The 12,859-nt window shown below is 29.6% G+C and overlaps 1 protein-coding gene across 2 annotated transcripts; it reads right to left on the reverse strand.

Annotated features, from left to right (window-relative positions):
• Positions 1–2,235: 2,235 nt before the first annotated feature.
• LOC134695759 (uncharacterized) lies at positions 2,236–10,641 on the reverse strand. 2 transcript variants are annotated; one of them, XM_063557171.1, is made up of 4 exons: positions 10,417–10,641; positions 5,165–5,380; positions 3,602–3,826; positions 2,236–2,939 (listed from the first exon to the last, which is right to left on the reverse strand). In XM_063557171.1, the coding sequence occupies exons 2-4, from the start codon at positions 5,219–5,221 to the stop codon at positions 2,379–2,381; spliced, it is 843 nt and encodes a 280-aa protein (XP_063413241.1). In that variant the 5' UTR covers positions 5,222–5,380; positions 10,417–10,641; the 3' UTR covers positions 2,236–2,378. The 2 variants fall into 2 exon arrangements, with proteins under 2 accessions (XP_063413241.1, XP_063413242.1); XM_063557172.1 differs by lacking the exon at positions 10,417–10,641 and adding an exon at positions 7,745–7,870.
• Between the last annotated feature and the right edge of the window lie 2,218 nt (positions 10,642–12,859).

Consider the following 12,859-nt stretch of genomic DNA (forward strand, 5'->3'; position numbering starts at 1 on the left):
ATCCGTATCATATGTCGTATCATCCCGAGACATCAATATCAGCCCGAGGGCCCTTAGGCCCGAGGGATGATATTGGTCGAGGGTGATACGGCATGTGATACGGATTTTGCCATGTATTATACGCTTTATCATATATCATGTATATTTCAACAGAAGAGTTTTATATTATATTGAACTGTTTTCTGATCCATAGCACTGGGTTACCTTCAGTTCTGCTTTTGTCTTGTTTCAAAGCTTTAAAATAACTGCTCAATTATTTATACGAAGCACCTAGGTTACCTTACAATCTGTTGGTTTTTTTTTTTTTAATATTTGAATTTTTTTTTATTTTTTTTTTAATAGAAAAAAATTCTTAAGCAAAAAAAAAAACCAAAAAACTGACTTAAGCTTAAAAAAAAAAAAAAAAAAAAAAAAAAGGTATGCGATACGGGTTTTACCATGCGATACGGGGTATGCGATACAGGGTAGGTGATACAGACTGGAAAAAAGAACCTTTATTAGATATACAAAATAGCTGTATTTTGTACTAAATATATGATAAATTTGTTTATTAAACTTTTATAGCTTAAATGGAATATTGATACTAAATATAATTTTATCTGATATTTAACAGACTATCCGGCCTATTAAAGTTATATTGTTTTGATCTGAGCGTCACTGATGAGTCTTATGTAGACGAAACACGCGTCTCGCGTATTAAATTATAATCATTGTACCTTTGATAACTATATGTAAGTTCAATTATTCGAAAAAATGTGTGTCAATAGTAACAAAATGGTGTCACAAAGCGGATCAAATTTATTATTGTTCCCGGTAATATTGATTCAACGTCTTGTAAAAATAAGCAGCACAGAAGAAGGACAAAGGAGTAGGTCCAGTAAGACACATTTTAGGCCCAAAAACTAGCTGTTTTACAAAATTGTTAAAATGTAAACTTTTAGTTATTTAATGGAAAGTAGAATGCTTCTGCTATATACATATGGGCTGTTTTAACAATACAATGAATATGTATTGGGTACTAGCATCATTACGGTAGCACAATACAAAGATTTTTTCACTCCCAATCAGACAACTTTAAACTGATGTAGTTCATTTCATCCTTCTTTATATTTTATAAACGAGGAACCAAAAGAAGGAAGAAAGATTAATCTTTCAAATTGTGATAATTTCATTATGACATAATTATTACAAAATTTATATGTTAGTAGTTGCTACATGTGTATAGTGTGATGTCCACACTTGAATGAATTTAGCGTCTTTGTTCTTCATAGCATACCAATTTTTTTATAGATTCTTGTACAACACAGTTGACCATCAAAACAGTGTCTCAGATTTCCAAAAGCAGCAATAAAACTAATTTTATACCCAATTGAATTCAGCGGTCTCTTATGAATTGATGTTGCAAACTTCATTGAAAATTAATAAGAGAATAAAATATAAAAGGAAAAATCTGAGACACAGTTTTGGAGGTCAAACTGTGTTGTGCAAAAATCTATAACATATTTTGGGATGCTAAGAAAAACAAAGACGCTAAATTCATTCAGGTATGGACATCACAATATGGCAACTAATTACATAACAACTAATCATGTGATAATTATGTCATAATGAAATTATCACAATTTGAAAGATTAATCCTTCTTCTTTCTCTTGGTACCTCATTTATAAAATTTAAAGAAAGTGGAGTGGAATTACATCAGTTTGAAGATGTCTGATTGAGGATGAAAAATCTTTGTGTTGTGCTACCTCAAGTCATGCTAAATTACGGAAATTTCACAATTTCCCGTCTTAAATGAAAGTCGCCGCATTTGTGTTCATTCACAATATTGAAATGTAAGTTGTATTTGATGATGATGCATAACATATATAAATATTGAAAATGAACACGGATGCGTCAATTTCATTTTTGACAGAAACAATCCGAAAAGTGACATTTTTTGACATATATGATTAATTTTTCATATTTCTAAAGATTGAGTCGGAGACTTTTTAATGAGTTAATCAGTAAAATCTTTCATAAAAATTTATTGAATCAACTGAAAAATCTTTCGTCAGATGAAGATGAAAATTGAGTCCAAATTCTTTCTTTACCGGACCTACTCTCTTAAACAGTCAAACTGACCAGTCAAAAGAAATTACTACATAATTATTATACATAGTATCTTTAGCATTTTGATATAGAAACAGGATTCCAGATTTTTGTTTTGTTCATTCAAGATGATTAAAACATGAGTGTTGAGTATACTGAAGCACCAAAGAATGCCACTTTTTATTTGATCATCTGATAACCAATAGAAACACATTAAAGTAAAGCATTTGAACAATGATTGATGATATTTGTCTATATGAGCTTTGAAGAATCTGTTGTAAGAAACCATTCACAGTCTGGCTTGTTCGGCGTTTTGATAATATGATTTTTCAACACATATAAGTTCATTTCGAACAAATTTACCAACAGGTACTAACATGAGTCCATTCTCTGACATTGCCTTATCTATAAATGGCGATGATTCGTGACAGCGAACTTCAATAGTGAATATATCCGTAATGTGCTCAACAAAATGTTGAATATGAATACTAATATGGTGAGCCAATGCCTTTCCTACATCTCCATAGATATCCAAGTTACAAAATATATCACCATTGCTTAGCTTGAAATAACTTCCAAAGGTTATAATACTTTTATTATTGTCGTCAAGATACGACGCCACCGCTTTTGTTCTTTCCATGAGTATCAGCGGAATGTTCGATTCCATAAGTCGGTATGGAACAGTGTCTATAATCAATCGGTTGTCTTTAAACATCTGTGAATAAAAGTCCTGGTCTTTTATGGATTGAATTAAGTCTTTTTGATTCAGAACTTTAGTTCTTTCAAGTGTTTCAATCTCAGGTATATGTTCTTTTAATGCATGTTTGTTAGTCTGATAATACAAACAAGCCTAAAATTAAAATAACATGTATAACTTTATAATAAAAAACACGGTAAGTTTTTTCTTTGTCATAACATAACTGTTACAATAATTTATAATGTGTCAATAGTACACGGATGCCAAACTCGCACTATCATTTTCTATGTTAAGTGGACAGTGAAATTGGGGTGAAACTGTAATTTGACTTATAATTAGAAAGATCATATCATAGAGACCACTAAGTTTCAAGTTAATTGGACTTCAACTTCATTACAAATGATTTCAATATATAATTTCGAAAATGACGAAATATTTTGTAATATTATTCAACTGACACACATATTACCGGAAGAAAAGAACAGATATTCTGGCATTGTTCATGAAAAAGTTTCTATCGGAGTTTCAGTTTAGCTATCACCGCTAGCAGTAAATTATAATTGTATTTCGATTTTGTTTTGTACATAAACCAACCCATTTATTTTCTCATTTCAATTAATTTACAAGTGACATTTCCGAGCATTTTATACCATGATTTGTGATATTGCTGTTTCTCAATGCTGAAGTCGTATGGAGACGTACAGTTGTTTAATTAGTTCTATGTTATTTTTGTGTCTGCTGGAGAGTTGCCTGATAGAATATCGTACCTTACATGATATATTAAATTTTAAATACTTATATAATATTCAAAATACCCTTTTTGCAACAAATTCATACGCGCCATTTTTTATATTCTGAAAGATAGTTGGTACATTTGTGCCAGTAGCAAATACAACATGTGTCAAGCTTGGATTTTGTTCCATGATGAATTCTCCAAGTTTTCTCAATACACCTTTGCCTTGTGTGTCTTTTCGTATTCGACCACTTCTCATAACACCAGTTGTTCCACCGTCTACCAGGTATACAATTTGGAAGCCAGTCTTAAAAGAACGTATTACAGATTACAATCATGGAACATTGGTTCGGAAATACTCGCCTCTATAATCCACTACCTTATATTTTATATTTAAGCAAACAAGTTAAAAGAGAGTAGGGTAAATATGGCTTCATAAGTTAATTCAATTCAAATAAAATCATTATTTCCCTTTAAATAAATGGCTTGTTTGATTTCATTTAATATAAAAAAAAATACTAAGGAGATGTGATATGAATGCCAATGTGACAATTATCCAGCAAAATTCAAATCACGTCGATTTAAGCATATTGTCAACTTGTTTTAAAATAAGAAACATATTCAACTCTGAAACAGGATAATATTACAAGTTCAAGGCGCAACGAATGGAATCGAGTACCAGTAGAAACCCGTCTTAAATCAAGATGCATCAAACCCTTTTACAACTTATAAATAAAAAACAAATTGTGATACAAAAAAGTATCAACTAGTACACATTCAACGGATTTAATGAAAGACGTCATTTGAACTTCTTTTATTCGAGCATCAACTGAGTCCGTTGTAGACGTAACGCACGCTTTTCTAACACGATTTTAAGCTTGGCATCTTTGTTGATTATATACATGACTCATCATGACACGAGAAAAATTTGCCCTTGTTTAATGCTAAAAAAGATACATGTTATTGATATTGTTACCAATGACATATGTTTCAATGAAAAATTGATAAAAAAATTATATGTCACTTTTTCACAAAATTTTATCTTCCGTTGAAGATATTTGTGAAAACTTTGTACTTGTTTTTCTATTACTGTATGAATGATTTTAAGTGGTTAACAAATGATATGTTTGATTGCCTTAAAATTTGTAAATGGGTTTTGTTTTTCTCGTCAAATATTTAAATGGGTAGGATTTTTTCCCAAAAGTTCAGATCTGAAAGAGGTAGGTGTAACTTAATCGGAGAAAAACACCCCATCCACCCGTTGGGTCCATTAAAAACTCCACGAATTTCAGTACATTTCATTTCCAAAATCAGCTGAGGAAAACATGAAGTTTGATGAATACCTTTCTTACATTTTGGACTGACATCAGTGTCATTATTTCGTGATGAACTTAATTCCTAAAATATAGTTATATCAATACAAATCTTATATGTATAGGACTACAATTAGTATACTTGTGAAGCACTTTTTTGTATTCGCCTATTTTGTTATTTGTTAACCTAATCATTTTACTAACTCCAGCTATTTCAATGGTTAGATGGACTTTTTTAATGACCGAACGATCCGTACTACATTATGTACATGGCTAATCCTTAATAAAAGAAATTCAAAATATGTATATAGAAATTTTAAATAGTTACATACTATTTTGCCATCTAGGATGTACACATAAGCTTTGATGAATTGATTGTTCATCAACATGTGAAAGTAATCCGGTAGTTAATCGCCATCATAGTCTTCCCCTGGTAAAATCGAAATGACATCATCGTAATCCTCAATCGTTGCTCTTCGTATCATTTCAGTTTCCTTTAGCAACATTTTTGTTTCGGTATTTATCGTCTGTCTTACTATACAGTATATCTGAAAACAAAATCGATGCTTTCTTTCATCAAGAATTGAGAATATACAAAATTTATGTAACAGTAAATCAAAGCTTAATTCTAAAAAAAGATATGATATTTTAGAAGAAGGTGTATATATAAAACAATGATTGACTTTTAATTTCAGTTGATACAATGATTTATAAATCCAAGGGATAAAGCATTCACCGAGGCCAACCACAATGTTGAATGTCATATCTCAGGGGTTTATAATAGTTATCAAAAGAACAAGTATTATAATTCAATACGCCAAACGCGCGTTTTGCCTACATAAGACTCATCAGTCACGCTCAGATCAAAATAGCTGTAAAACTTAACAAGTACAAGGTTGATAACTCATTGTATAAACTGAAACCAAAAGTCAACAATTGTTTTATTATATGACTTTTTATTATTGACCAATTTTCTAGTATTTGCTTAGATACTCACTACATTTAAAACTGAATCTTTTTGTTTACTTAATATGTCATCTGCTTTAGCCAACTTTCTTAAGCTGAATATTTAATCAGACTTCCTAAAAAAAATCACCAAAAACAAAAAGAAAAGAACAATGACATCGAAAACAAGAAAAAAAGAAAATTTACATGACGTAAAAAACCAACGTCATTGTAGTTGCCTTGTAACATCTATATTTAGGTAAAAGAACGATATTACAAACCTTATATAAACCTCTCGTGTTTTAAGCCGCGGTAAATATAATGATGTATCAAAGATGACATGTGAGAAAAGGGTATTTTCACATGTCCTCCACGTGTTTATTTCACTCTTCTGACGACATACAACAATAGGCGTTGTCAAGATGTCGATTACGTCGGATATAAACAAATTGTGAATGCGCAAAAATAGATGAAGATTTTTAAATTTTCTACTTTAATCTCAGAAAAAGATCATTTTGTCAAAGAATTCAAATATCGAAAAATATCCGACCCGTGACAGAAGAACACTTATTATTTACTCATGGCTACGCTCATTCGTAAATTAATGTATTGTTTGTTCAATCTTTAATGTTTTTCTCTCTTTGAATTCTTCGATATGTTATTCTATAAATATCGAGCATTTTCCAATGTATGATTCCGATGTTGCCGTGGTAAGCACATAGAAGTATATACATATTTCATAATGAGGTTTTTCATCTTATCTATATATATCAAACGAAATGTTATGCTTAGTGTCATAATGGTTATGCGAAGAATAGTTGAAATAAATAAAATATTCGTTGAAATATTGAAATTATAGTCAACAAAGAGAAGTGTATATATCGTGTAAATAATGAGGTTTAGTACATGTTATAACATGTACAGAAATATTATACTTGTTGTCACTTGTATAATGCAATAATACAAGTTATAATATGGACACATTTAAAGTACCTCGTATATGTCCTAAGATGTGCAAAATATTGCTTAAAATTGTTTCGCCAAGTAGAAAAATTAAGACTTGAGATTGGTTTTTACTATTACAAGACATGTCATTTATCTTAATACACAATTTTCATAATGTGTTTTATTGTTCAAACTTGTAAGTGTGTTTTGTCCATTTTCGATATAGTTAATGACCAGCTAAATAGTTTTTATGATAAATTGATATCTTGAAAGTATGATTAACTCTTTATGAATATTTGAGGCGACTTCGCTAACGTAGATGATGAAACAAGTATAGCATAAAACATACAGGAATAATTCCTCGTAAGAGGGCACTTTCTATTTGTCATATTTCTCATGTCAATACTATGGACTATATTCTGAAATATTAGTTATTGACACCAATCGTGCACAAATAATTTCCTTTCTGGCAAAGATACAAAGTAATGCCTTATCAAAAACAATAAAATCTGAATTAAATGTTTCCTCTCAAAGTGTTATATCATTATAATTCCACCCTACCAACAAGGTATACACAAAAGCCATTGTAATAAATGTGAAAGAAAATAGCGTCTAAATATAATTCATTTTGAACTGCAATTTGGACAAATGAAGGGATATTTGACAGAATCTGCTCAAACGTATTTCCAATGCAACGTTAGATGTTTTAAGTAAAGACCATTTCTGATATATTGAAGGTGTTATGAAATGTACGAAGTACTTTTACACATGTTATAGATTTATTTTTAATTTTGCGATTTTTAATACGTAGAATATTTTGGTACAAATTATACGTGAACAAAATTTCAACTTTTACATGATATATACAATGGTCAGAAAAGGATAAATAAGACATACACCAAAAGATCAAAATATAACCAGGGATAATTTTAATTGCTTTATTATGAGTGTGCGTCAATTGATAGTATGTTTGTATATTGTCCAGTCAAAATCATATTTCAATATAATATAAACTATTTTACCTTGTTACAACTGTTACTAAATGAATCCTTTTAAATATAGGTGTTGTTAGAGACTGACCTAAGTTATAGGTTGAAAAATGTGTACAAATGACCAAGGTAAATAGGTCACACATAAGTGACAACGATATCAACACTAACTTTCATACTGACCATATAAGGTTGATAAAAGAATTTAAGTGACCACTGTATAAATAGAACATAGGTAACACACATATAATATTATAACTATTCGTACCTTGTGGCCAAGAAAGCACGAGTAATGACAGACTTGAATTTAATGTCCCGATTATGTCAGAAAAGGGACTTAAATTTACCTTTTATCATCTGTACGTCCGTCCGGACATCCTCAATCTAGTGTCCATTCCTTTATTTTTCCTCAATCAAATGTTATAAAACTTATCAATAATGCTCATTATCAAAACAACACAAATCATGTTTGAAGTTGGGTGGCCTCAAATTTACAGTTCTTTATGTCATTCCTCTTTATAAATGGAAAATGAGGAAAATTGGGTGTTTCTCAACTTTAAATTAATATAAAAAAGAAGGTGTGGTATGAATTTCAATGAGACAACTATCCACAAAAGACCGAAATGGCACAGACATTAACAACTTTAGGTCACCGTACGGCCTTTAACAATAAGCAAAGACCATACCGCATAGTCAGCTATTAAAGGCTGTTAAGTTTGTCTCAACCAAATACATAATCTTCAATTGCAATAAACGCATATCGAGACTCAGTGCTTATTTGGCTGTCGTGAACGTTGTTGTTCCTATAGAGAAGTAGGTCCGGTAAGGGCTAATTTTGGCCTCAAATTTCAGGTTGATCTAACGAAAATTTGACACTTTTTTAACACTTAAGTGTCTGTTTCAATTCATTTGATTACTTTGTGTGAAAGATTTTAACTGATTCCTAGGTGTATACTTTGGACTTAATAAAAATGAATGTGACAAATTGAATACTGAAAAAATTTTAAGAAAGTCTCACGATACAATCAATAGCTGGAACAGAAGAAATCTCACAATGATAGGTAGAATAACAGTAATTAAATCTCTCATCTTACCAAATTTAACTTTCTTGGCATCAGTAACAACCATTTCCAAAGAATTTTTAAATGAATTTAAAAAATTGATTTACAACTTCATCTGGGGTAATAAAAAAGAAAAAGTTAAAAGAATCACCCTATGTAAAGATTACTTGGAAGGAGGCCTTAAAATGATCAACATTGATGATTTTTTATCAGCTATACAATTATCCTGGGTCAAACGTTTAACATCAACACAATTTGCAAACTGGAAAGTCATCCCCCTTTTCTTTTTCAATAAATTTGGAGAAAACTTTTCTTTATTTAACATGAATCCAGGTAGCATAAGAGCAATCCCAAAACTCAGTAAAACAATCCATCTTTTCTATTTAGAAATAGTCAAAAGTTGGTTTAAGATAAAAAAATATCTCTGAAATAAAAACCAACAGTACAAATTTTATTAATATACGACAACAATACATATGGGGCAATAAACATATAAAATTTCAAAACAAATGTTTAATATTCTCACATTGGATAACCAATGGAATACTATTTATTAATGATATAATAGATGAAGCAGGAAATATATCACAAAAGGCAGTATTAGATAAATTGACCCTCAAATCCAACTGGATATCAGAACTATCTAGAATAAGAGCTGCAATACCAAAAAAATGGCAAATGATAATGAAATCAGATAACTCGCGCAATACTCAAGTTAAAACAGATAAAAGGCTATACTTAAAAACACAAAATAATACAAAATTGATCAGAATTGAAAACCTTCCATCAAAAGAAATTTATAAAAGTATTAGCTCATGTTATATACTGGAAAAAACACCAATTGGCTTTCTAAAATGGAAAACACAATTAAAATTAAATTCATCAAGCCATTTGTATAAAATGCTGAACTTTATATTCAATAGTTTACAAGTAAACAAACTAAAAATATTCAGATGGAAGTTACTTCATTATATACTTCCTTGTAAACAACTATTGTACACCTGGCATCTGAAAAATGATGACCAGTGCCATATTTGCAACCAATTAGAAAACTATGAACATTTTTTCATTTCATGCAAATACTTTAAAAACTTTTGGAAAAAGGTCAAAATACTCCTTGATAAAATAAAAATGGGAACACACATAATCACCTTCAAAAATCTAATACTAGGCTACAAAATATATGATAAAAATTATTATGACATTAATCTATTTCTCACTGTAATATTATTCTCTATTCATAAAGCTACATCTGCATCAGAGTATAAACAAAACAATGTTGATGTCTATAGAATATTTAAAACAGAATTTAAACAACATTATGAAAATATGAAACTTCTTGATAAAACAACAAGTAGATTTTTGAATGATGTTTATAAAAAAATATAATAACCATAATGTATTATTGCGCATGATCATTCTTCTGTATTACTATATATATTATGTAGAAAAACTCAAATGTAAACAAATGTATTATTTTAAGATGTTTAAATGTGACGCATGGTCAATGATTACCTGTAAGACATGATTTTTGACCCCGTACTGTCTACTGTCTAATTACTGGAAAATATCTAATATTTTAGGGGAAAAAAAATCCTTCTTGATCAATTTATCATAAGTCAATAGGAATATAACAAAACTCACCTTTAGAAATACTCAATTTAGATCCTTTGTTCATGAAATCATTCCACGTGTTATCCTTCAATCATTCGATCATCTCAATTTTCACGAGATTATGCCGATCAAGGTTAAGGGTCAATGATTAAATTATAACCAACATCGGATAATGAATAGTACAACTTCCGTATTTACGTTACATTATGATGACCTCCACAGAACTAAGAACTTAGACAAATTGTTAAAATCAATGTATTGTATTTATAATAACTAATCATAATTAATATATATATATATACATATAAATATGAATTTACTGTATAATCTCCCTGGTAAAACAGTAACTAATTCACAGGGATACCCGGATGAATGCTGTGAGTCGAGTAATTTGTTAAACAGCAAAGAAATGTGCAATAAAAGATTTATCGTTTAAAAAAAAAAAGAAAAAAGATTTTAACTGATTCAAGCTTAAATATGAAAAATCTATTAAATATGCCAAAAAACGTCACTTTTCAGATGGTTTTTGTCAAAAATGAAAGTGGCCGCATCCGTGTTCATCCTCAACCCTTATATGTTTTGTATTATCATCAAATGCAACTTACTTTTCAATATTATGAATGAACAAAATTGTGGCCCTTTCATTTTACATGGAAACCGCCTAAAAATTAACCAAAATGCCAAAATTTTAAAGATTTCAGTAATTTAGCATGACTTAATGATGCTAGAACGCGATATTTGTGCATTGTTTTGTCAAAAATAACTCATATTTATGTAGCAGAAGCATTTTACTTTCAAAAATATAGCTTAAAGATTACATTTGCACAATTTTTTAAAACTGCTATATTTTGGGGCCGAACAGGGGTCTTACTGAACCTACTCCTTTGTAAATTGAAAAATGAAGAATTGTTCATTTCTTCATTTATTTCACTTTGTCTGCAGATGATCTATTTTTAAAAATGACAATTAATGGTAAAACAAAAATCTGTCTTAGACATTTAAAGATGCATAAGCTTCGAAATTTTAAAAAGGTGAAACATGATTTTCTTTTATACAATAATTTTTAAAGCGAATAATGATGTGACTTTTCGTTTTTAGGAGACCATTTCGTTAAATTTTGTAAAAAAAAAAGCTAATGACTGTCGATTATGAGTTTTTAACTTGCAAGTGAATAACTTCGCCTCGCTGAATCTTTTTTCGTGTAGCATTCAGTTTGAGCCCTTAGCATGTATAATGCTTTTTAAAGGCAAAAAGGTCATTATAAAAAGACATACATGTTCACTACACAAAGTGTTGATACATATTATCCAGTGATTGAATACTATATTATTTATTTCAGACTATGTTTTTGTTATTTGGATATACGTGTCGGTATTTTAAATAAACTGGTTATGAGAATTTCATTAAAATCAATGAACAAAATTTGACAACTTATGTCTCACTGTATTATTTGATAATGCAAAAATGTTCAAACTTATCAAAAAATAAATTTAATATATCGTTTTCAATTTTTGCATTTATACTTCATAAATAAGAGTCAAAAGTCTTGAAGGATTATAAACTTTGTCCGCAACTGGTCAGAAATTTTAAAAGCAGAAACGATTACAAATCCCTTTGAAAGCCACTTCAAAATAGCCTCATTGACATCGCTCGAAGCAAAAGTTTATTAACCTCAATGCAATTAACCACCATATTAAAAATGGTATTCCGGTGTTTACAAGTCATAAATCTATAGAGAGAAAACAAATCTTGGTTATGAAATAAAACCGACAGAATCATATCATTTATACGAGGAATACAAAAAAAACTGTAATATTAAGTCATAAAACAAATTCGTTTTCTTGCTCCTTTTTTTGGAAATTAAAAGGTAGGGTGATTAAGTATATAATTAAGAATGGCCTTACTCTCAACAATATATAACGTCCTTAGCTCTACCTTGTAGTTTTTTTTTAATGAAAAATGATAATAAGAAAACTTGCTCAAAACCATTTAATTCATTCATATCTTTTGATATGACAACTTTATTATTTATCAGTTGTTAACGAACACTTGTATAACTGTTGTTTTGTAATAGATGCTATGTAAATAACAAAAATTGATTTTTTTTCTATTGATTATTACAAGTTTACATATGGAGGTATTTGATTGGTTGTAAAATTCTCAGCTTTACTTTTTACTGTTTACTTGATTGGCGTGAGATGAAATAAGTTATGAAAATATAAGTATTTGCTGACATTGGTCATACAGAACACTTCTAATATCTTTTTAAGATAAGGCACTGCAAAATTTTAAATGTTACTTTTTTGTTGTGAACTTTACATTTTGACCAGTTTAGTTTTCTTTTCATTTGCTCTTAACCAAATAAATTTTCATGTAGTAAATAATAAACGACTACTTTCTGGTAGTAAAGCAACTAAATCAGTAAGATCAGCTTTAGTTTGTGCAGCTCTGTGTACCTTTGATCAACGATGCT

The sequence above is a fragment of the Mytilus trossulus genome, chromosome 14, assembly GCF_036588685.1.
Source record: "Mytilus trossulus isolate FHL-02 chromosome 14, PNRI_Mtr1.1.1.hap1, whole genome shotgun sequence".
NCBI classification, from domain to species: domain Eukaryota; kingdom Metazoa; phylum Mollusca; class Bivalvia; order Mytilida; family Mytilidae; genus Mytilus; species Mytilus trossulus.

Coding starts and splice junctions, on each gene's coding strand:
- LOC134695759 (XM_063557171.1), bottom strand. CDS start 5,221: ATGTTGATGAACAATCAATTCATCAAAGCTTATGTGTACATCCTAGAT. Junction 3,827..5,164: donor ACATCCTAGATGGCAAAATA/GTATGTAACTAT, acceptor CGTTCTTTTAAG/ACTGGCTTCCAAATTGTATA. Junction 2,940..3,601: donor ATGAATTTGTTGCAAAAAGG/GTATTTTGAATA, acceptor TTTTAATTTTAG/GCTTGTTTGTATTATCAGAC.